General features: G+C 42.8%; 1 protein-coding gene across 2 annotated transcripts in view; it reads left to right on the top strand.

Moving 5' to 3' along the window:
• ddx3xa (DEAD-box helicase 3 X-linked a) overlaps window positions 1-24,788 on the top strand; it is a 38,869-nt gene extending 14,081 nt beyond the window's left edge. The window contains exons 4-19 of one of the 2 annotated variants that reach the window (XM_083639311.1): window positions 158-265; window positions 1,359-1,509; window positions 1,703-1,810; window positions 3,191-3,290; window positions 3,442-3,577; window positions 8,028-8,125; window positions 8,227-8,325; window positions 8,896-9,056; window positions 9,166-9,310; window positions 9,416-9,560; window positions 9,903-9,953; window positions 11,899-12,080; window positions 13,755-13,872; window positions 18,890-19,043; window positions 19,291-19,427; window positions 20,794-24,788. In XM_083639311.1, coding sequence (XP_083495437.1) covers window positions 158-265; window positions 1,359-1,509; window positions 1,703-1,810; window positions 3,191-3,290; window positions 3,442-3,577; window positions 8,028-8,125; window positions 8,227-8,325; window positions 8,896-9,056; window positions 9,166-9,310; window positions 9,416-9,560; window positions 9,903-9,953; window positions 11,899-12,080; window positions 13,755-13,872; window positions 18,890-19,043; window positions 19,291-19,427; window positions 20,794-20,876 — 1,976 coding nt within the window. In that variant the 3' untranslated portion in view covers window positions 20,877-24,788. The remainder of the gene's footprint in view (window positions 1-157; window positions 266-1,358; window positions 1,510-1,702; window positions 1,811-3,190; window positions 3,291-3,441; window positions 3,578-8,027; window positions 8,126-8,226; window positions 8,326-8,895; window positions 9,057-9,165; window positions 9,311-9,415; window positions 9,561-9,902; window positions 9,954-11,898; window positions 12,081-13,754; window positions 13,873-18,889; window positions 19,044-19,290; window positions 19,428-20,793) is intronic. The other variant, XM_083639312.1, reaches the window with a different exon arrangement.
• The last annotated feature ends 1 nt before the right edge of the window (window position 24,789 follows it).

The following is a 24,789-nucleotide window of genomic DNA, read 5'->3' as shown; positions in this document are numbered from 1 at the left end:
TCAGGCAAATGGCACGAGGGAAGACAAACACAGGTACATATAGGGACATGGCTGATGACAGTACATTAACGGCAGCTGCCGTGAGTCCATTAAGCCTAAAGCACATAGCCAATAGCAGGTAACCAGTGCCTTAAAACTTTTTTCTCTCCCCATGAAGATTCACCTGGATGGGATGGTGGACGCAGCAATGGATTCGTGAATGGTTACCATGACAACCGTACGAATGGGGGCTTTGGAGGGCGTGGAGCCGCTCGCAATGATAGAGGTGGGCGTGGCAGCTACAGTGTTAAGCTTGCTTTATACTCGCTGTGCCGTGAAGGGGGAGGAGCGAGGGCCGCAAGCGTCAAATGACGTCAATGTGTTGGGCGCGACCTCCGTAGGCCACCCACCGCGTACCCGAAGATTTTTCTCACAGCGCGACCTCCGCACGGCTTCTCTCCAAACATGGCCGCTTTCGAGCCACTGAGCCCTGAACACTGAGCTGTGTTTTCACCACATTTCTTGACCCATGTGGTAGGCTAAACTTTGATTTGCAACTGTTCGTTTTTAGTCATTTCACCAAGTAAATGTGTTGTGTTGAGAGCATGATTGAGAGAGATTAAAAGCAGCACAGAGTAGGCTATCAGGGCTGAGAACTGAAACGGCTATTCAGTCAAAACAAGTTTGGTGATTCATTCATGTGCTGATGTACGGTCGTTTGAGAGTGAAAGCGCACTCGGTACTGCACATAATAGCGTTTCATTGTGACTTTTCACGGGCTGTTCTCACTATTACCATTGTACAATAACATGCTGATCACTTCTGCTGAGTATAAAAGCATCTGCCCCAGCGCGAGGTCCGCACGTGACTCGCGGAGCTCCACCTGACGGAGCCTTGCTCGAGCATAATGAGCCCTTTAACAGGGGCGAAGGCTCATTTAATCAACCACTGCAAAATGCAGGTGGGGAGAACCTACTGTGCCTTAGACTTGTTTATCTAACGGTAGCCCTAGCAGCAGTTGTGTAGTTTTAGATCGAATATATTGGCTGCTACTACCCCTCAACCCCGCTAGATCACTAATCTCAGAAGGGTTTCATATTGTAGTAATAGGCATACAAGATGGAATTTATAGATTATTATTTTTGTAATAAACTACAATAGCTGCGCACCTAATTCAACTGAGACAAAAACCCTGTTGGGATGATTTGAACGAAACTGAAGTCATTCCGCTAATAGGAGAAGACATTGGTCCATTAGTGGTCAGAGCGGCTCCAGCTGATTTGTCTGACGGCAGTCAGAGCTGTTGGTGGCGGCTGATTTGAGGTCATGATACATTTCCTTAGCTGTATTATTGACACGCTCTGTCTGTTCCACTCCAGGGTTCGGCACTTATGAGAACAAAGATGGCGGTTGGGGAGGAGGAGGAGGAGGAGGTGCTCAAAGGGACGCTGCCTACAACAGCTTTGGGGGACGCTCCGATAGGGGCAAGTCTTCCTTCTTCAATGACCGTGGAGCAAGTTCCAGGGGAAGGTGAGTGAGAGTTTACTTTATTATATCATGTAAGCGTGGGGCAGGTTCCAGGGGAAGGTGAGTGAGAGTTTACTTTATTATATCATGTAAGCATGATTGTGAATATTGTGCTCTTGATTACTTTATATCAGACTTGAAATTAACATTTCTTTAGCTACAAGCGTTCATGACTCTGACTGTGTGCATACTGTAGGTACGAACGTGGGGGCTTTGGTGGTGGAGGAAACAGCCGCTGGGTGGAGGAGTCCAGAGAGGAGGATGATTGGTCCAAGCCTACACCAGCCAATGAACGCTTGGAAAAGTAAGCATGATTCTATTCAGAAATGACAAAAAAAGCACAATTTCATCTGCCATTTATTTTCCCATTGACATTTTGTAAAATGCTTATAAAAATAGTTTTACTTGGTCAAACCAAACGGTTCAGCTATAGACCTTATTCGCTAACCCTGGACGCACCATATTGTTGACATACCGTCCTGCGCGCACACAGTGCTGCAGCTAACAGCCTTATTGTCGTTTCTGTTCCATTACAAAATAGCCATGGTAATGACGGCAATAAAAACCCCACAGTTGTTGTTTGTATGCTGCCGTTAATGCCTGTAATAAATAAACAAAAGAACGAGGTGAACAGACATTGCTGTGAGGAGCTGTCAGAAAGTTTCACCTGTCTCTCCCAACTATCCACACACCTCTCCTGTGCTGCTGACGTATCCCCAGTCTCGCTCCCTTCACGTCGGAGGACGGTAGAGATAGAAACAAACCACAGGGACTTTATTGCTGTCATTACTACAGCCATGCCTAACACAGGTCACCATCCGAACACAATTGGAACGATACAGGTAACGCTAACAGCGGCTAGCGTCCTATAAACGCTGCTCCACATAGGCTGTCAATTGAGAGCTGCAGCGCTATGTCAACAATATGGCGGCGGTGGGCGTGCCAGTACGTGATTGACGTCAATCGAATAAGGTCTATATTTAGAACCAGGAGAGACCATAGAACATTTAACTCAGACCAAAACTTTAAAACTATTTTCTATTTTTAAAACGTTTTCTTTAAATCCGCAATTTAACGTTTTGGTCTGAGTGAAATGTTATGTGGTCTCGCCTGTTTCTAAATATATCTGATTCTGAACCGTTTGGTTTGAACAAGTAAAACTATTTTTATAAGCATTTTACGAAATGTCTATGGGAAAATAAATGGCGGATGAAAATCTCTGGTACAGTACGGAAGTGATGTTTACTTTGGCTTAGGGATGCACCGATATGAAAAGTTTGGCTGATACCGATAACCGATAATAACATTGCTGTTATGGCCGATAACCGATATTTGCCGATGCCGATATGATCTGTATAAAAACACGTTATATGACCATCAAATTGTGTACATATGGAAAAACACATGTAAACACAGTGAATTTGAGAAAGTAATGCGTTTCTTTATTTCTAAAACATGTGGAAAAGCCCATAAATCATAGATTCACCGCATTGTTTCTCTCAATGTGGATATTTTGGCTGATACTGATAACCGATATTAACATTGCAACATCGGGCCGATGCCGATATGTAAAAAAATGACTAATATCGGCCGATACAGATATGATTGCCGATATATCGTGCATCCCTACTTTGGCTCTATAATATTCTTGCCACATCATTTGACCCAAACTTTCCTGCTCTAGTGAGCTGTTCGCCGGCGGCAACTCTGGGATTAACTTTGAGAAATATGATGACATTCCTGTGGAGGCCACTGGAGTTAACAGCCCACCCCACATTGATAGTGTAAGTATATACTCTGCAGTGCCTGCGCAATCTTAAAGGTGTGATCTAAAAGTAATATTTTGCTCCATTGCAATTGAGTAGTTTTTGCAAAGACATTTGAGTCATATACTGACAGTATACTGACAGTATGTCTCATATCATTGCGATGTAGTTCCATGATGTGGACATGGGGGAGATCATCATGGGCAACATCAACCTGAGTCGGTACACGTGTCCCACTCCTGTTCAGAAACATGCCATCCCCATCATTAAGTCCAAGAGAGACCTGATGGCTTGTGCCCAGACTGGTAAGTACAGTTACAGTTAGTAACTTAACTTATGCTGCCTACACACTAGAGGATTTTCAAATCTTAACCGATTTTAAAAACATGAAAGACCACAGACATAAGGACAATTTCATCAGATTTTAACATTAAAATCGCCTGAACGCACACACTAGACGATTCAGCCAGACTGCGAGACCACACACCAGCCGTTTGAAGTACAGCAACTAGACTGTAGGCTGTTTATATCCCACAAAACCGCAATTTCTTCCCACAGACAACAGCAGGTGGCTCTCCAAACATGCACCGAGCGGCAGGTCCACTACAAGCAGGCGGACACCCTCGCAAAATGAGCTAAAACAACGTCCTGTCTGAGAGCTCATATTACAGCATATCCGCTCCCTTGAAGCAAACAAACCGCTCCGCTCGGCACATGTTTGGAGAGCCATCCGCCGCTGTCCACCCTGTTTGAAGCTGCTGTGACGATGCTGGGGAGAGTGGAGCTACATGGCACTGCTGTTGCCACAACTCGTTTGTTGTGAGCGCTGCATTAACATCCGGGTATGACGCGTCGAGGCGTCCCGGTCTGCTCGCTCTCATTGGCTATTGCGGGTATTCCGTCGGGAGACAGCCATCGTAATTATCAAACATGTTTGATATGCCCGATTCGAGATCGGGCAGGCTCCGATTCAATCAATAATTTATTGACACCAGACACTTGACAATTATTTTGACAAAAAATCGGTTGAGACTAGCCTCGAATCGGGCCACGCCCCCCCCCCCCGAGGGGAATCGGGCATTAAATTGGGCATTTTATCCTCTAGTGTGTGGGAAGCATTAACTGGTAAGTACTATATAGTAGCTCTCTCATTGCATGCATGTGTGTGCCTAATTCCTCTGTCCGTTCACATGTCATTTCATTTCTGTATTTGAAACTCTGTAAAATGTCCCCAATTGGGGTCCATAGTTGGGCCCCGACGGTGCATCGGCCCTCACAAGGTTCCTCCTCAGTCACCGAGACAATCCTGGGGATATAAATCCACCGGTGGAAAGGTTTTCTTGCACTCGCTGGGGTTGGAGGGGGGTTCTGGTGTGTCTCGGCCCGGCCTTCACTGTCACATCTTATGGGGGTGGGGGCCGGGTTTGGGGGCATCTATGCTCTCCATCATTGGTTGAGGGATGCCGGTAGTAGGGCTGTTCGATTTTGCCTAAAAATTTAATTTGACGATTTTTTCTCTCAAATCTTGATTTTCGATTTTTTTTTATACTATTAAACTTCTCTAAACATTTGTTGCCTTGCAGAGCTCTTTTTTTCATAAGTGACAAATTACGCTTTTACTCTGAAGGCAGAACAACCCAACTTCCTGTTTTAGCCTAACTTGCTATGCCTAACTTCCTGGCTGTTGCTTGCTAACCTGCAGTCACTTGACACTGGTGGATTTGCGCTTTTGGAGGTGAGTCCTAACGTTACTCGGTGGCCTCACGTGTTATGTGAACTAAAGGCAACATTTCAGCGTCCAGTGATAACGTCTTTGTTCGTGCACGTGTGTGTGTTGTGGTAATCGTTATCTTGCACAGCCCGCCCCGCAGTGCAACACGCTGCTCAGTGCTCACACACTGCTTTTTGGAGGGGTTGAAATAAGTTCATTGCTGCTGTCTTTAGTAGCCAGCAGTAGTCACAGCCTCCCAGAGAGACTTTACAGCGGGGAGAAAAGACAAGTAGTGTCATGTACGCGTGCTGCTACATGACAGAGAGCCGCCCCACCATAACGTAATTACCCTAGTTAAAAAAATCTATTTTACGATTTTCATTTTTTTAACATCGTCCTAACTAATTAATTTGATTACGATTCAAACTCGATTTATCGAGCAGCCCTAGCCGGTAGGTCAGAATAGTTTAGGCTAGGCCAGGGGTGGGCAACTGGCGGCCCCCGACCTCACTCAGTGTGGCCCCTGGGTCAACTTCCAAAACAAACAAACAAAAGGACATTTTTGGTTAGGTTAGACCACCAAAATATGTTTTTATTTTACTGTACAACCCAGAACTAGGGATGCACGATATGGATTTTTTCAACCGATACGATAACCGATAAATATCTGCTTCTCCTGCCGATAACCGATACCGATAACCGATAATTATTATAATAAAAATAGATATATATATATATTTTTTTTGTTTTTAACCTGTATTTTATGCACACCTGGGGTTAAAAAAGGGTTAGGGTAGATGTATGGATGTAGTGAGCATAGCTCTGACCTAACCAAATCAAAGAAACGCAAAACAAAGAAAACTTCTGATATAATATGATTGTTTTAATAAAGTGTATCACTCAATTATAGTCAATACAAAAATAAAGGCTTTTATAGAACGGAAAGCCAAGCTGCTTAGTCTGCAGATAAAACACAATGACAAAAGGCATAGTAATTTAGACTCTTATTGTCATGTTACTGATCTGTTCAAATTTTGCATTGGTTCCAGTTCTCAGTGAATTGTAGCCTGGGCCAATGAATGGGGCAGGCACTATAAACAATCTGTGTCATTTCACTTTTTAGTACTGAAAAATGGTGCCACCAGATTAAAGAAAAGACACTATGTGATGTTGACTGACTGATGCTTTTTATGTAGCCTAATGTGCGCGACTGTGCCTTTCTTTTCATTATTGGCTCCGTTGCTGTTAGATGGCTCTGTCGAGCAGCTAATGCTAACTAGCGCGGTTAGCTTAACGTTAGCAAGTGGTTTTTTGGAGTTAAATACACAATCCCTGGATGTTTCATTTCGGGTAAAGGGGTTTCCATTCGTTTCTATAAGTTTACGCCAGCTCTGTGTATTAAGTGCTTTTGGGGGGCTGTTTGATCACAAGCCACAGACTGTAAATGTCAGTTTGTCTGCCAAGCGGATAAGCCTGCAGGGTAGGCCGCGCTACGAGCAGCTAATGCTAACAAAACTCGCCTACAAAAACAACAAACATATCCGCTGCATCGTCGCCAGCTTTGGTTTAACGTAATGCCAGCTTAGAGGTTTCCCCTCCTCTCTTAACCTGTGTGGGACATGGATTGCAAATTAAAGTAGCTTTCTGATCATTCTGAAACTGAAAAACAGCAACACACTGGGAGCAGCCATGTTTGCGTCGCAGCTGTGATGTCACGTGTGCGACAACAGGCCATTATCGGAATAATAAATAACGCAAAATGGCCATATCGGCCGATAATTTATCTGTCCGATAATTATTGTGCATCCCTACCCAGATCATGGCACTAATGGCGTTAGCATTGTCCATCCACATACTGTTTAATGTTAGCATTTGAGCTAACGCTATTGTAACAAACTATATCCAGGATGTACATTGCACAAGTCATGCAACATTACTAATCTGATTACCGTAATTTCCGCACTATAAGCCGCACCGGAGTATAAGCCGCAGCAGCAAAATTGCCTGTTTGTTACATATATAAGCCGCACCGGACTATAAGCCGCAGGTGTTTTAATGTTTTTTTTTTTTTTTTTTTTTTTTTTTTTAATTGTGTTTTAATGTTTAATTACCATATGTAAGGGTTCATGCACAGAGGGGATTGTCGGGAAAGAGATGGCTGTTTGAGGAAGCTCCCATTTATTAACATTTCAACAAAACAACATAACACAACACCACCTGTGTTTTTTTTTACAGTGCACACAGTGTCCGCGGTGTGGTGAAAAGAGGGCAAGAGAGGAAATTAAAACAGAAGTGGATTTATAGTTAGAAAGAGTGCTAAAGAAGAGAGAATTCCGTTTTTTTTTTTTTTTTTTTTTTTTTCTCGAAAAAATCCATAGATAAGCCGCACCGTTATATAAGCCGCAGGGCCAAAAAACGGGGAAAAAGCCGCGCCTTATAGTCCGAAATTTACGGTAATATCATATATTTGCAAATTGCTGTAGTGGGCTGTTTTAAAGCTCCAGCAAAGTTTCTGGTGTAACTGAATGGAAGAATTACTAAATTTGAATATGAAAAATATCTGGTAGCGAGGCATTTTTGTGTGGCCCTCTATCATCAAAGTTGCCCATCCCTAGGCTAGGCTATAGATTAGCTACAGCTTAACTGTAGGCTGTAGATTAGCTAGACCAGAGGATTCCAAAGTCTGAGACCATGGGCCTCAGATAAAGCATGGAAAATGCTCCATGGAAAAAGCTGCCTTCACTCTTCAAATTACTCAATTATTTAAAAAATAACTAAAACTGAAATAAATAAAATCACTCTCACTCACTCACTCCCCTCAAACTGTTTTGAGCCCCCCTGGGGAGGACCACCTCCCACTTTGGAAACCTCTGAGCTGGACCTTTTGATCGTTTTATAGAGTTCACTTCAGGCTAAGATTAGATTAGATCCATGGTTAATTTCTTTTCAGATGGAATAGAAGCATGGTTGTTGGGATGCATCCACTACCTCTGCTTTATGTTTGTTCTAAATAATGGGCTACATGTATGTCCTCTTTGTTTCAGGCTCTGGTAAGACCGCTGCCTTCCTGCTGCCAGTGCTGAGTCAGATTTACACTGAAGGGCCAGGAGAGGCTAGTCAGGCCTCCAAGAACAGTGGACATGTACAGAATTATTTTTATTTCAAAAACACTTCTGATTATCACACAAACATTACTTTTGGACACATCTTTATACATGCTTTTCCCCCTCATGCTGTCTGCAGGAGAATGGAAAGTATGGCCGCCGTAAGCAATACCCAATGTCCCTTGTGCTGGCTCCCACCAGAGAGCTGGCCTTGCAGATCTATGATGAGGCCAGGAAGGTGAGGTCCTAATCTACAACCGATTGTACAGAGTAGGGCTGGGTGATATGACCTGAAATCCATATCATGATATATTGTCACATTTACATCAACAATGACGGGTTGTTTTTATTTGCATTCTGCATTGGTGTCATCGGCATTGGCCAAACTTAACAAATTTCACATCTGTCATGCAAAACTGTTTTGCTAAATATTTTCCGTCAAAAAAGATTTTTCCACACAAATTAAACACCGCATTTACAAAACAAGACTATCACCAGGCAAGAGCATCACTCAATATGACGTTAGTGCGCCGTTTACTGATATCTGCCACAGCCATCAAGTTTAATCTTGTACTGGTAGCAGCTTCCAATTAAAGGGACACATGCACTATGGATTTAACAAACGTGCCAACATGAGAAATTATGTTGATAAAAGTTCTGTACTCTGCGTTTCTGTACATTTTCAGTGTACCGCCCACTTCTAGTACAGAGCCACATGACAATCACACTGTACTCATAGACCCATCATTAGCTTTGAACGGCAGTATGCAGCGAAGCTTGACTCTTTCCCCTCATTCGCACTCTGTAGTTTGCCTATCGCTCCCGTGTGCGGCCCTGTGTGGTGTATGGCGGTGCAGATATCGGCCAGCAGATCAGGGAACTGGAGAGAGGCTGCCACCTGCTTGTGGCCACGCCTGGACGCCTGGTGGACATGATGGAGAGGGGCAAGATCGCTCTGGACTACTGCAAGTCAGTACAGCACTGGGATTGGAGCGGTCTGGGCACTTTGATTGTAACAGCTGACTCCAGTATTGTGCGGTTTTTCAGTACGGTGTGTTTATATGCTCTGCCCCTGTAGCTACTTGGTGCTGGACGAGGCTGACCGTATGTTGGACATGGGCTTTGAGCCACAGATCAGACGCATTGTGGAGCAGGACACAATGCCACCTAAAGGCGTGCGCCAGACCATGATGTTCAGCGCTACTTTCCCCAAGGAGATCCAGGTACACATAGACAGCCAATGAGTACACCGTCTCACATCATTTAATAAGTGAGCAACTGTAAAATCATGATCTGATGTCCACATAATTTTCTGTTTGCATTTGTAGATCCTGGCTCGTGATTTCCTGGAGGACTACATTTTCCTTGCTGTGGGGCGTGTCGGCTCCACTTCAGAAAACATCACCCAGAAGGTGGTCTGGGTGGAGGAGAATGACAAGAGGTCCTTCCTCCTTGACCTGCTCAATGCTACAGGTGAGGAACACGGACACAAACACACAAAAATAGCAATGCTTTTTTTGTATATGTATATTTTCATTAGTCACATTGGGGTCTAACAGAATCCTTTGTATGTCTGTCCCACGCCAAGCTAATATTGACTTGGCTGCTAACAAAGGTGTTTTGACGCTTAACAAGACCTTGTGAAAACTGAAATATAAAATATAGAAACAAAAGGAATATCCTTGTGCAGGGGTGCACTTGCCATGTTTAAGGGGGATTCTTCTAATTTGGTTTGTCAAAGCACGATTATCTAATGCTGTGAAAGTTGTGTACTGAGCAGCCTTACGTTTACTAGATGGTCTGGTTTTATCTTAGTCATTCCCAGTGAGGGTCAGGAAAATGTGGCAGAGGCCCCGGAGAAACCTGGTAAGTATGAGCATACCGTACTTCAGTCTGAGCCACAAGCCAGAAACATCACATCCCCCCACAGCTCATCCCCACCCCTCTGCTCCCCAGCTGACATGCCTCTTCAGTTGTTTTATCTATTTACTTTGTTTTTCTTCATTTCCAATATAAGCTTGTAGAACCAGCAGTAACATTTGCCTCGCACCACAAACTGCTGAGTGAAGCAGCAGATCTGGATTGAAATGGATTCCAGTATTATGTAGCACCCAGGAAGGGAGATCTTTTGGCATAGTATTACTGTCTGGGAAGAGTTTCAACACAACACTCGCATCTATTGCCTCCAATGGCTCAACATGGACCCATTGGTTGGTTGCCCATAGAAACAGTTTCCATGAATCAGATGGCTGTGACCTAGATTTACTCATGGCACCAACCTGCCATTTCATTCAACAAAATACAACAAACAGTGTACATCTACCGTAGTTTAGACCACATCAGTGTTGCCATTAGAAGTGTTTGGGGGCTAGGGTTGCCACCAAACCATCTTCATATTCATTCTGATGGTGTATTGACACATCTATAGCCATTCCCACCCCTTATTGGTATTAAGTCCTACCTTTTGAAAAATCAAATCAATGGCACATTTTGTGCGGTTCCTATTGCTACTAGTGCAACATAGGGCTGTCAAAATTGGCCCAAAATCATATTCGAATATTCCCTCTAAACAAAACATTTTATTTTTGTGTGTGTGTGTGTGGCAAGGCAAACTAATACAAGCAGAGAGCTTATACACTTGGTATATTTATTTGAACATATTCTTTTTTATTTCAACGTAAAACATATATATTTTTTCATATTCAGTCAGTATTAATACAGTAGTAGCCTACACTTTTGTAATGTTTTTAAATAACCAGGCAAAATATGTATCTTTTTATGTTGCCCTCTTGGCCAGGTTTTGTACCTTGTTAAATGTCATAATAATAATAACAATAAGTTTAAATATAAATGTTCATATTTGAATCTTTAAATTTTCATATTCGAATATAGAATATTCTTTGACAGCCCTAGTGCAACAGCCACTGTTGAGTAAGCTGATATATATAATTTGTTATGGGCAGCCTGGCTAAAGCATGCACTCAGCTGTTATCACCATGGTAACAAGGCATGGGATGTCTGTATGAAGATGGCTAGCTAGTTATCCTGAAGTGCTGAGGGTTTCCATGCCGGCTTTGCCAAACCAAAACATGGTCTAACAACTTGGCCAATCTCAGAGTGATTGCTAATCCCTAAGCAAGATCTGGGTGGATTGATAGGTTTAAAGAATATGGGTAAGATTGAGTTTATGACACAGTAAACTACTTTCATATATCTAATCTTCCCAGAAGTCTAAAGCCGTTACAGCTGGGGATGGAGGTTGTTTTTTGGGGGGCTTGGTCCTGAGTGTGGCAACAACTGTTATCTGGGAATAATGTGATTGTTGACCTGGAATGGCCTATCCTACCTCATCCCCCCTCTGCCATTTTTTCTTTTCTTTATCTCAAGCTTTTATTCTGATAGCCATTAATGCTAAATATCTGGATTTTAACCAAACATTTAACAATTCAATCGTTTTTTAAAGACATTATTTGAGGGTACAGTCAATTCTGATCCAAGTATTTGTCAACTATTGTTTTCACTACTGTGGCGAATAAAACAGAAATAAGGTTACAGTTAATGGTTGTCAGTAAATGCAAAGCTTCTTATGCAACCTGTCTCCATTTTGAGTTGCCATTTTGATTATTTTCTTCATGGTCTCGCAGCAGCAGCGGACCTTGTAGTATGACAACAGTTCCTGCTTTCATCTCCTTACAATTTTCAGTTTTATGTTAAATCAACCTCTACAGCCTGAGCCTTGTACCTATTTCTCAAAGATTTGTCTTCGATTTTCTTCTCTCCTGCTCTCCTCCATGTCCCTATGGCTGTGTAGCTAAAGCATCTCTGACACTGGTGTTTGTGGAGACAAAGAAGGGAGCAGATGCTCTGGAAGACTTCCTTTACCGCGAAGGTTATGCCTGCACCAGCATCCATGGAGATCGATCCCAGAGAGACAGAGAGGAGGCTCTGAATCAGTTCCGGTCTGGGCGCTGCCCCATCCTGGTGGCCACCGCTGTATGTTATCGTGTGCACGTGCACACACGTTTTACGTTTCCTTCATGGTTGAAGTGATTATATGGGCTGTAAATTAACATACTTGGCATTACTGGTGCACACAAAAAAGGCTTTGCTCAGGAGCATCAGCAAAACTGCAGGTGCACCCCCCAAAAAATGTACGAAAATGGAAACATACACAACGGTGGTAGATCTGCGTCTAAATATGCATTTCAGACAAACATTAATTATTTGTTCAATTTTTACTGATCCTGTCAATTGTGTGTGTTGCTACAGAACTTGTGATTTTCATCAGTTTAATATGTTGACTCTGTTCATTGAGAGCTGGTAGGCGCCGCTAGGCAGTACCGCCCTTCAATGCCCGGATGTAAACACAAGCCACCATGGTGAAAAATAGGACCGAACAGAGAGAACCTGCTTGAGATAACTGCTAAACCGGCGCGGTTTGGCAGTATTTTGATCTAGAAAATGAAAATAAGCTTGTATGTAGGCTGTCAGATAAAACTAACTGGCATGTAAGCACTCGACCAGAGCAGTAGCAATGTGTAACCATGTTCAGCACAGGTATGTGTGGACTAGGGATCTTCACCGATTAATACCATCAGTTAAACGGTAACCCCCCCGGTTGTTTGACAGAGCGACTGCTGAGGAACTGCTGAAAATTATTTAAATTTGTATTTATTTATTTATTTGACCGCAACGATACATATGCATTGCTACATTTAAATAAAGCGCAACCAATGCAATATATAGGACTTGTAGCCATAGCTAATTTGCAGCCCTTGTCCCTGGTTAGGCTTTTAGAAAATACATACATATACAGACCCTAGCAAAACACTCGTAATACATCAAAAAAAACTAATACACCATAAAATGCACAATAAAACAAGCATTAAAGAAACAACCATAAGAACAGTGTTGCCAGATACAACTGATGGCTTCCAGCCCCAAAACAAGTGACTCAAAACCCACCCATGCCCATTTACCTCAGTGCAATGCAATCCAAAATGGCCCAATTAGGTGGAAAACTGCTCAATCTGGCCGCACGGCACAGCGCCTCAAAAAGATCATGGAAGAGCTCTCAAACTGGACACCAATATAAAAAAAAAAAGTTACAGTATTTTTCTTCTTCTCACCAGCACCCATGCATACATCAACGGTAATTATTTGCATTCAGTGCCAAGCAATAACCACTGCAGTAAGCGATATCAAACCAAGCCAGTTGTGGGTGGACCAAAGACTGAAATTTCCAGGTTGCACAATTCCAGTTTTGCTTGTACTTAGAACCCAGAGGCTTCCTGACGGTAGCGTGCACGTGCAGCTTCTTCAAAAATACTCTACAAGAAAAATGGAAAGTCTTTTGAGAATTGAGTGGTATTAACCACATTGTCTGCTAATGTTGGATTATTCATATAAAAAGAACAAATTACACTTTGCAATATTCTAATGCACCAACAAATGACCATACGGTCATGATGGGTGCCGTTTATACATAAAAGTGTAAATTTGTGGGAGGACATGGTGGACAGAAAGTTGACTGGCATGTTTTCTTTTTTTGCTGCACCATTGTTTATTCAACAAATGGGCTACCTTCAGTATTTACTACATATCTAAATGAGTGTATGTTCTCTCTAACTGTGCCTAGCTGTTCATCCTCTCCCTCTGCTCCACCAGGTGGCCGCCAGAGGTCTGGACATCTCCAATGTGAAGCATGTGATTAACTTCGACTTGCCCAGTGACATTGAGGAATACGTTCACCGTATTGGCCGTACGGGACGTGTGGGCAACCTTGGTAAGAAAAGATTTTAAACCAAATCTGTGATGTGCAGATTTATGATTAAATCATAAATAAATTATTAAATCGTAAATCTGCACAGTCAAGTCAGACTGCTCAGTCAAGTCAGACTTGGTCAATGGCAAAATGGAAGTACCGTAGTAAGTGTACAGTATTGTGTGGATAAACCCTTTGAGATCTATCATCTCACTTTTGCATTATCGGACTGATCAATCTTGCTTACACTCGTGCATACATTAGACTTAATTAATCATGCCCATCCCTAATTGTCAGAAATTATGGAGCAATGTATTTTTACAGCATCCCAAGTTTCAGGCAGTCATTTCAATGTACAAATCAATCAACTTTTATTGGCAGACGCATAGTCCATAGATGACACATACACAATTAAAAAAGGACACATGAGAACTAAAAACAAAAACTATAAAAGGCAATCGTACCAGAATTTCCACATGTGACCGGTATCTCACAGTACTTAGCCCAGGATCAGTCAGCAACTTAACACGTTCACTGCCAATGACGAGTTGACTCGTCAAAAAAATTGACGGTGGGACGTGCATCTAACCCTTTTACATCTCCTATATAAATATCGGAGCCACCGAACGTGTACAACCCATTCCACCGACCCACTAAGTGGCGACAGTGCTCTCCAGACTAGAGGAAGCCAAGCAAAAAGCAGCGTGAGGAAGCCATTCTCATGAAAATGGATTGGCGAAAACGCTTTCGCTTTCGCGATGGGAGCTGGCGGTGGGGGATTGCAAATTTGCATAATAGATTATGGGTGCAACACACTTTGAAACACCTTTGAAACACCAGCAGAAAGCCCAGAATCGCAAGCAGCTTCATTCCAGCTGAGCTCACAACCGAAAACGAACGAGCCTCATTCTCATACTGTAGGCGAAAACGCTTTCGCTTTCGCGCATTATCGCGCTGGGAGCTGGCGGTGGGGGATTGCAAATTTGCATAATAGATTATGCGTGCAACACACTTTGAAACACCGGCAGAAAGCCCACAATCGCACGCAGCTTCATTGCAGCTGAGCTCACAACCGAAACGACTCATGCAGACTCGCCCAAAGAGCAGCCGCCAGCAGCCAGGCAGCACAGACGGGCAGAGCCTCGCTTGTGACAAACGCTGCAAAGCCACCAGAGACACACCCACGGAGGGAGGAGTTTGAAGGAGAGGGGGGTTTCCTGCTGCTATGGAGGAAATTACTGTTCAAAACTATTGTTTAGATGTCTGACGTCTTACGCCAAAAATAAATGGTTAAAGTGACTGTTCTATCGAATTTCACAAAAAGCCATTTATCTCAGAATAAATTTTCAGACGCTGAAACCATGCTGTATTCTACTGCTAATGCCTACATAACTACTAACTCTACAAACTAACTCTTTTACGCTTCATTCACACAGACAACCTACGCCTTGCCTTGCCTCAACCCACGCCTACGCCGAGCTGGGCGTGAACCTGTTACACGCTTTTGCGATCACACCGCACGCCTTTTGCACGCCGAACCTGGAGCCGAGTCACAAGCGCCTCTCCTCTCTCCCGACTGTATTTTTTCAAGTGTTGTCCAGAATTGTCATGTGTAGCCTCTAGGTAAAATAAATCTGATATATTTAATGTTCTATTGATGCTGGATATGTATAACCAGGTCTGACTATAGTCGGACATTTTAGAGAGGTGATCTTGCAAGAATATGTGCTGGCACAACAACATTGTCCATCTTGCTTCTTCGGTCGCTATTCTCTCTCATGAAGATTTGTTTGCCGACGGGGAGAAAGCCCCACGTGATAGCCACCCGTCAATCTCTCTGTCTCTCTGCTCAACATGTTGTAGTAACTCAATTTTATTTTGAAATTCAGTTGATTTTGCCATTTCCGACGGATATTGTGCGTTTTTCTTTCATGGCTTGACAGAAGAAGTCTGCCTGCACGCGCCTTGTCGGCTTCAAAATAGAACTCACGCCTATTCGATAAAATCGGCAAGGCACAAGCAAGGCGTGGGTACACGCAGGGTTCACGCTCAGGCGGCCGGTGTACACAGCCTCGTTGACTAAAACGGACACCTATTAAAAAGCGTGGGGCAAGGCGTAGGCAAGGCTTGGGTCGCCGGTGTGAATTCAGCCTTAGACAGAGAAAGCACACATTCTATTAGTTCTTTTGAGATCATTTGTGTTCACAAAATCTTAGCAGAAAAGAATCCTCGGCTCTTGAAAGATGAGCCAGAATCCTCAAAAAAAAACCTTGGCAGAACCTACCTACAGTATTGAAAAAACGGCTGGCAGTGAATGTGTTAATAATAACGTTCTGAGACACATTCAATCGACAAATGAATTTGTACATCAGATCTCTCAGGAGCGCCTGAAAAGTAGTCACCCCCCAAATTATTTGAACTTTGAAATGATCTAAATTGATACAGTAAGAATGCTTGATTTTGAGTTGGCGTGTAATCAGTGGTCCTAGTCTCGCTGCCCAGCCTCCCCTCCCTACCGGGAGAGGAGTCTGGCGCCGCGGAAACAGGCAACTGGGATAAGCCCTCCCCTGCTCTACAGCTGCTCCCCATTGGAGCAACTGTTTCAGTTGCTGCCGGATGTCCGCTCCCGGCTTATTACAAGCTTTGTCATTGGCTCCGACCATGTCAGTCAGAGCAGCTTCCACTCCCTCCTCCCTGTGTGTTGCTGTAAATAGTGCCCTGCCGCCTCAGTGAAAACAACAACGCTAACTAGCTAGCAAGCTAACGGCAGAAACCTACACACTAGCTCGTTGCTACACGCTGAAAACGGCAAGTTGGATTGTTGCAAACTATTTTCCAAGGACACTGCCACTAAGCGCCGCCCATCGCAATCCCACTATGGAGACTTGCGGCGCCAGACTCCTCAGATGGTAGGGAGGGGGAGGCTGGCCAGCGAGACTAGAGTGGTCCTGACCTCAAATCAGTCATTGTCAGAATTTACGGAGCACTGCACCCCAAGTTTGAGAAAGGAAGCCATTTGAATGTACAAATCTGTGACTCTAACTTTGAAATTCTCTAAAGTTATACAATTGCTTGCTTTTGAGTTAGTATGCAGTAGGGGTGTCAAAATTAATAGTTTAAACCAGTGGTTCTCAAATGGGGGTCCGTGGCACTTTGCCAGGGGGTCCGCGAAAAGTTTTCAGGTAAAAAAAAAAAAAAAGTAAAAGTAATTAACACATTCACTGCCAGCTGTTTTTTTTTTACTGTAGGTAGCTTCTGCCAGAGGGTTTTTTTGAGGATTCTGGCTCATCTTTCAAGACCTGAGGATTCTTTTCTGCTAAGATTTTGTGAACACAAAATATCTAAAAAGAACTAATAGAATGTGTGCTTTCTCTGTCTAAAAGAGTTAGTTTGTAGAGTTAGTAGTTATGTAGGCATTAGCACTTGAATACAGCATGGTTTCAGCGTCTGAAAATTTAAGCTGAGATAAATAGCTTTTTGTGAAATTCGATAGAACAGTCACTTTAACCATTCATTTTTGGCATCAGTAAGACGTCAGACATCTAAACAATAGTTTTGAACAGTAATTTCCTCCATAACAGCAGGAAACACCCCTCTCCTTCAAACTCCTCCCTCCGTGTGTGGTGTTCTTGGCTGCAGCGGGCGTGTCACAAGCTCGTTTCTGTTGCTGCTGCTGCTGTGCCTGTCTGCTGGCGGCCGCTGGGCAAGTCTGGATGGGCTCGCTCGTTTCTTGGAGTTTCGGTTGAGAGCTTTGATGAAGCTTTTGCGATTCTGGTCTTATTTATGCTGCGTGTTTCAAAGTGTGTTCCACCCGTAATCTATTATGCAAATTTGCAATCCCTCACCGCCAGCAATCAGCGCGAAAGCGAAAGTGTTTTCGCCAATCCATTCTACAGTATGAGAATGGTTTCATCGCGCGTTCCCCTGCAGTTTTGGCTCTGCTTTTTCTATTCTGCGAGAGCACTGTCGCCACTTAGTGGGTCGGTGGAATGGGTTGTACACGTTCGGTGGCTCCAATATTTATATAAGAGATGTAAAAGGGTTAGATGCACATCCCACCGTCAAAAAAAAAAAAATCTTTTTTTTGACGTATTAACACGTCATTGGCAGTCAACCGTTGGATTTTTTTTAACCTATTAACACGTCATTGGCAGTGAACGTGTTAAAAAAAAATTATACATGTTACTTATTCCATCTCAAACTACTTCCTACATGGTGCTAGTCTATCAAAAATATATTGGCTGTCATTGATTGTGTTGCATAGTGGTTTTCTGTACTGTTGACAAATTGTGATATTGTAAGTCGCTTTGGACAAAACAAAAGCGTCTGCTAAATGACGTAATGTAAATGTAATGTAATAAAAAAAAAAAAAAGTGCAAAATCTTCATAGTTCAACGAAAATAGTTTATGCTTTAAATCTAAAATAGTTCATGGATTACATTCTAATAACAAACCTATCAAATTAAAAGTCAAGCACGTTGCCGTGGAAACAATTACCGGTAAGCTTAGCCCTAAATCACAAATCAGAATGAGGCGGTCCCCGGTATATTTTCTATCTTGTAAGGGGTCCTTGGCTGAAAAACATTTGAGAACCTCTGGTTTAAACGATGCATCACGATGCGGACGTGTGAATCGAATCCAATTGTTGACAGATGAATTGTTTGTTTAAATTTCTGTTAACATTCAGATTTTAAAGCACTTTCTAAGTAAAAAAAGGGAGTTGATATTTATCTGACTACTTGTATTAATTGATGAAAAAGTAGCCATGTGCAGTAATAATATAGAAAATTAAGGATTTGCTACTTGGAACTGCAATACTTACATGATGCATCGTGGAATCGAATCGTTGACAGATTAATCGTAATCGAATCGTGAGGCCAGTGAAGATTCACAGCCCTAGTATGCAGTCAGTGTTGTCCTGAACTCAAATATATCAGGCCTTGCTAAAACCTCTTTGGGGGGCGCCACAAATTCCTCTATGCAGGAAAAACCCTGTTATATTCTAAAGTCTTATTAACTTTCCTGTTCTTGGGTACAGGTCTGGCCACGTCGTTCTTTAACGACAAAAACAGCAACATAACCAAAGATTTGCTGGACATTCTGGTGGAGGCAAAGCAGGAGGTTCCCTCCTGGCTCGAGAGCCTGGCCTATGAGCACCAGCACAAGAGCACCACCCGCGGACGCTCAAAGAGGTACCCAGAACTCCATAAACGCAGCAAAAATGCATTTCCAAAACATGTTTCTATGTATTGTAAAGCGTATTTGAGTTCCCCAGAAAAGCGCTATATAAAACATATGTATTATTATTATTATATACACAAACCTATAGAATTTTAAAGCTGCTTTTTTATGTGCATATCTTGATACACATTACCTGAGCCAAGGGCACATCCTTGGATGCCCAGACAAACATGAACAAAGCAACTGTTTGTTCTTTAGTAGGTTCTCTGGTGGTTTTGGAGCCAGAGATTACCGTCAGACGCCTGGTGGTGCCAGCAGCTTCAGTGGTGGCCGCGGTGGACCTCGTAGCACCGGGGGCGGCCATGGAGGTGGAGGAAACCGTGGCTTTGGTGGAGGTAAGAAAACAAATATGTCCTCTTATCTGAACTGGCAAGAAGTGTTGTTCACATTCTCCTCAGAAAACTAAACTCAGTCCTCTTGACTTTAGCTTTGAGATGCCAATCCACATTTAGACTTCTTTCCTCATTTAGGACTCTCCCTCCTTATGGTCGTTAAAGGAACACGCCAACATTTTGGGAGATTCGCTCATTTGCCATAGTAAGACGAGAAGATGGATGACATCATCAGTGATGTCATCAGTGACATCACTGAATTATAGCCTCAGCCTTAGGGCACTTAAAGGAACACTCCGCCCATTTTCAACCAGCTTTGTATCATTAGAACATCAGTAGTATATCAGAAAACTGTAAATTGTTTTGAAGTCTGTCATTTAATTTGACAGTTATTGAGTGTTAAAGTGTGGACCAGTGACATCACTGGTCCACACTAACTCAAATTAATAACTCATTAACTCAAATCAACTCTCAATAACTGTCAAACTAGATGATGGTTTTGAAGTCATTCATCTAGTTTGACAGTTATTGAGAGTTGATTTGAGTTAATGAGTTATTAATTTGAGTTAGTGTGGACCAGTGATGTCACTGGTCCACACTTTAACACTCAATAACTGTCAAATTAAATGACAGACTTCAAAACAGTTTACAGTTTTCTGATATATTACTGATGTTCTAATGATACAAAGCTGGTTGAAAATGGGCAGAGTGTTCCTTTAATGCCCTAATTTAAAACATCCCACTCCGTCCGCTCACCCAACCGGATCGCACGTAAAATGGCACAGCTGTGGCCAGACAAAATTCTTGAAACAAAGCATCTACATTCTAGTTTTACTATCGGGAATATGGCAAATAGGCGAATCTCCCAAAATGTTCAAGTACTGGCTAAATAATTATTTTCTAGGGCTCAAAAATCCATACTGATTTTCCTTTTGCCAGTATGGCAGTGAAGTTGGCATTAAATGTCATTCTGTTTGTGGTGTTAAAAAGGTCTTAAGGTCCTTACACATCGGGAGCGTTTTTTTCGTGCGATTAATTCGCACGTCAATAATATTTTCCGAACCTATATCAGTCAATGCAACCGTGCATACCAACGGCGAAGTTTCACCGAGCGTTATTGCGGTGTTTATCTTTTCGAACCATGGTCGATTTTTCAGAAATTTGCTTCCGACATGTACACATCTGTGGCTGTGATTGACAGGTGGGTCAAAACTTGCATCGCAATTTCATGCCGTATATTCGCATCGCTCTTGGTGTGTAACAGCCTAGCGTCTTATTTAATGTAACTTGGAGAACCCTGGGGGCGTACCCTATTGTATTACGTCATTACTGGCTGGAATGCTGACCTCTTGACCTCTGTCTCCCTCAGGTGGCTTTGGCAACTTCTACAGCAGTGATGGCTACGGGGGAAACTACAGCCACTCTGGTAGTGTGGACTGGTGGGGCAACTAGTCACCATAGGAATAGGTTGCCATGCCAACCCAACCCCACAGAAACCACATGTTAACTTTAGCCAGACCATAACAACTCGCCCTGTGTAGCTTCACTGACACACAGTACATTACCAACCCTGATTCTCTGCCCATCGCTTCTTACACAATGGAAGTGCAGCGCGATGCGAAGCAAAGTCACCAGCACGCGCCATCTACTGGAGACCCGCAGAGATTTGCACACTTCATAGAGTGAGCATGGATGCTGACATGCATTGTCCGATAGCAACCTCGGACCTTTATTGTTTAGTTTTTTTTTTCTGTTGTGGAAAAAACTAATTGAAAAACCTGAGGATCATTTGTATGTTAATGTACTGTGCCTTTTGAATTTAAACAGGAAATCTATGTTTTCATTTCACCAAAAGAACATGGCCAAGAGCTCTAAATTTGTTATTACTGTTATTTTGTTATTTGGTGAAAAGCATAAGAAAAGTAAAATAAGCGTGGACTTAATCAAACCTTGGCAAGCACTGCGGTGTTCTGGCTCTCTAGAGTCATGATTCCATTTGAACTTCAAATTGATTGCAGGGACATCATGTAGTCTTTTTTACAGTCAAACAGCTAATGGAGCCATCACTATAATGACTGATTCAACTGGGGCCATTCCCAGTGAAGAAACCCTATTCTAATACTAAGGGACAAAGAGATTACTTTTCTTTTTTCGCTCACTCTATCCTGGACAGGCTCCTTTTATGGATATGGTAGTCTTTGAAATAGCCATTCCTATCGTGATCTTAATAAACACAAAAGTCATTAAGCTCGGTGCCAGCACTCACTGAGGTTTAGACGAGAATAATCGATGCTGGAACCTGTTACTCCACGTGTTTCAATTGACTTGACAGTGTTACGGCAGCTAGTATGTTACCAAGTGCTAGCTACATTAAGTAAGTGGGCGGTGTTTTTTGTTTGTTTATTTTTACTTGAGACATTTTTGGTGCAGCTGTGTGCACAATTGAAAAACTGAGTCAGTTTTTTGATTTTTGAAATGTTTCTTTACAAATATGTATCAAAACAAAAAATGCCTGCCATATTGAAAGTGAAGTTCAAAATGGCTGCATAAGGACCACAGCATCGGGAGGGCATAGTGTGGCGTTGGCGTTTACCGATCTACCATTATCCACAAGGCCCAGACGGTATTCTACGCTTGCAAGTGTTTTGTTTTTTGGTCAAGGAGAAAAGACGTGAACTGAGTCGCAGGCTTAACTTAATTACAAACGTTTTCTCTTTTCAAGCTGCGTTGGAGGCATGGTTCATCTTTGAGACAGGCATTAGAATGATCACTGAGGTTTATCAGTTTAACAGCAAAGGACTAAGCGGGGCGGAGCAGCACTCTGACCACTGGGGGTGGGGGAGGGGGGGTAGGCGTGGGGCGCAGTTTCCAGTGCACCACCGTTGTCAGTGGCTTTGGTTTCCATTGCTGCATATATTCTAATTGTGGAGGTGGCCAAAGATGGGGGAGTGTCCACTTCCTTATGAGACATACGTACTGTCAACTCCTCTGGGAGTTCATCTGCTCAGACATGTATAAAAAGCCAGGCTAGGCTTTTCCTCTCAAAGAGGAGCAGCCAACAAGAGGAGGAGAGGTGGGGCATTAACCTCTGAATGCTCCATGTTTCTGATCGGGTGTGTTGTGCCTTGAAATCTTTTTTAGAATATTGAACTAAAAGCGGATGCACTGGCAGTGTTGAGAACTTGAGATTGAATGGTGCTACTTGATTTAGGTGTGTAGGCCCTTGTACGTCGTGCCCATCGAGTTTTACAAAAGTTATTTTATTGCACATCTAGAGTTTTATATAGATGTCTTGGATATGTGTCCTTAAGCATCCAAATAGTGTGTGAGGAAATTGTGATAAAACGCAGCTTGTTTACAAAGGGGAAGGGTTCTCAACGTTTAACCAGGATTTATTTGGGACCAGGGGATTTAGCAGTTGGGGGAATTTAGCCATTTGCACACAGATTTCTAGATTCTACTTTTGCTGCTAGTTTTGTGTAATTTATTAAGCATTTTTGACAAATATTTATTTTTGTAAGCCTCAAAGTGGTTCTTTGAAAGTTTCCGAAACTTGACCAAAAGACAGTACAAAAACACTGGCACTTGAATGTTGAATGTCACCTGTATGCGTGAAATTTATATATTTCGGGGTAGTGTGAGCTTTTTAATGTTTAAGATGCATTGGACTCAGTAAATAATATCCACAGCTGTTTCAGGGCCTGCTCAGGGCCAATCATCTCGATTAGATTACCAATTGGCCAACAAAATTAAAAATGGAATTGAACAAAACATGCCAAGGTTTGGAATAAAGTTGTCAAAAGAGCAAATACATTTTCCTAAGCGTATCAGTGCAGAAGTGTTCAGATTCTCCAATTGTGTGCATTGTTTGATTCTTTATTCTAATTTGACCTGATAATTATTTTTCTCCAGTGAATGTCTGGCACATGGCAATCCTTAAAGAAACAAACATGTGGTTTATTCTCTATTGTTGCATTTGCATATATGGCATCTATTGAGTTCTCCTTAGTGTGGAGCAGGTCTCTGCAACAGTGATTTCCCTGGCAGTTCTTGGTGCCGTTTGGGATCAACGTGGCTCTCTGTAGACACTACAGGCAGCACTGCCCAAGACTAGCTCCATGCCCAAAGGAGAACCCTAGAGCTCTTTAGATGTAGACTTTGCTTTCTGTACTAGCTTAGGCTAATGCACTGCATGGGAAATACTCAGCTGTGCGATCGTATGATTTTACCAAAATAAAAGGTTTGAATGCAAAAGTATCTGAAAAATCAAGCATGTTTCCTAAAAACCTGTTTACTGTAGTTGTGCAAAGGAGACTGTTGTAGCAAGCGGCCTGTTGCCTTGTGTGACTGCAAGGCAGATGGGCGGCAAAACTGAATTTGGTGTAGATTGGATGGGCTTCAGTTCTTTGGAAAAAATATATAAAGATTTCATTTGTAAAGCTGAAAGTGTCGATTGTATTATTTTCCCATACTTGGAGTAATTTTATGTGGTTAGGTGTTGGATCTGTAAACTGCAGGGTTCCCACGCAAGTATGGAAGCCAAGGAATTTGATTTTACAGTATTTTCCAGGTCTGGAAAAAGGAAGAGTATATAAAAATGTTTTTCCAGACTATTGTCTATTGTGACTATCTGACTATACGAGGGATCAGCCGAGCAGCGTTTTGGTAAACAAACCGCGTTTCCCCGGAAACGCCGATGGGACCCTATGGAGCCAGCCTTGAATGCTCACTCTAGCCCCGGCTGTGCGGGGTACATTTTAAAAACCGACTGTTCACCCAACTTTAACATGAAATGCTTATATTATACATCAAACTCTTGAGCTACTTCTGCTCACTCAGAATGTCAAAAATATGAAATTGTAAATGGTCTGCATTTATATAGCGCTTTTATAATCAGTAGGTACATTCACACACCGATGGCAGCAGGCTACCACGCAGGGTGCTGGCACACCATCAGGAGCAACTTGGGGTTCAGCATCTTGCCCAAGGACACTTCGACATGCAGACTGGAGGAGGTGGGAATCGAACCACCGACCTCTAATCCAAAGCGATTAGAGGACGACCCGCTCTACCTCCTGAGCTACAGCCGCAATGTCATGTATAGTTTTCCCATCCCCAATAGCTAATCAGCCCACAACATCTGTCAAATTTGACATGTTATGACGTGTCAACTGATATATCACCTCATCTTCAATAGCCGATCAACTCATGTCATCTGTCAATATGTCTGTGATGTCGCTCATCTCCATCTGCTGAGCCAATCACCAAAGAATACGTGTGCACTATAATATATAGCCATGGTCATCACGTCGTCATCCTCTTCCTGATTGTTCACCTCAGTGGCTGGTTGTACCTCGCGCTGATC

Source organism: Poromitra crassiceps (assembly GCF_964638095.1).
Source record: "Poromitra crassiceps genome assembly, chromosome: 6".
Lineage (NCBI taxonomy): Eukaryota > Metazoa > Chordata > Actinopteri > Beryciformes > Melamphaidae > Poromitra > Poromitra crassiceps.
This window is presented reverse-complemented; position numbering and strand designations above follow the sequence as displayed.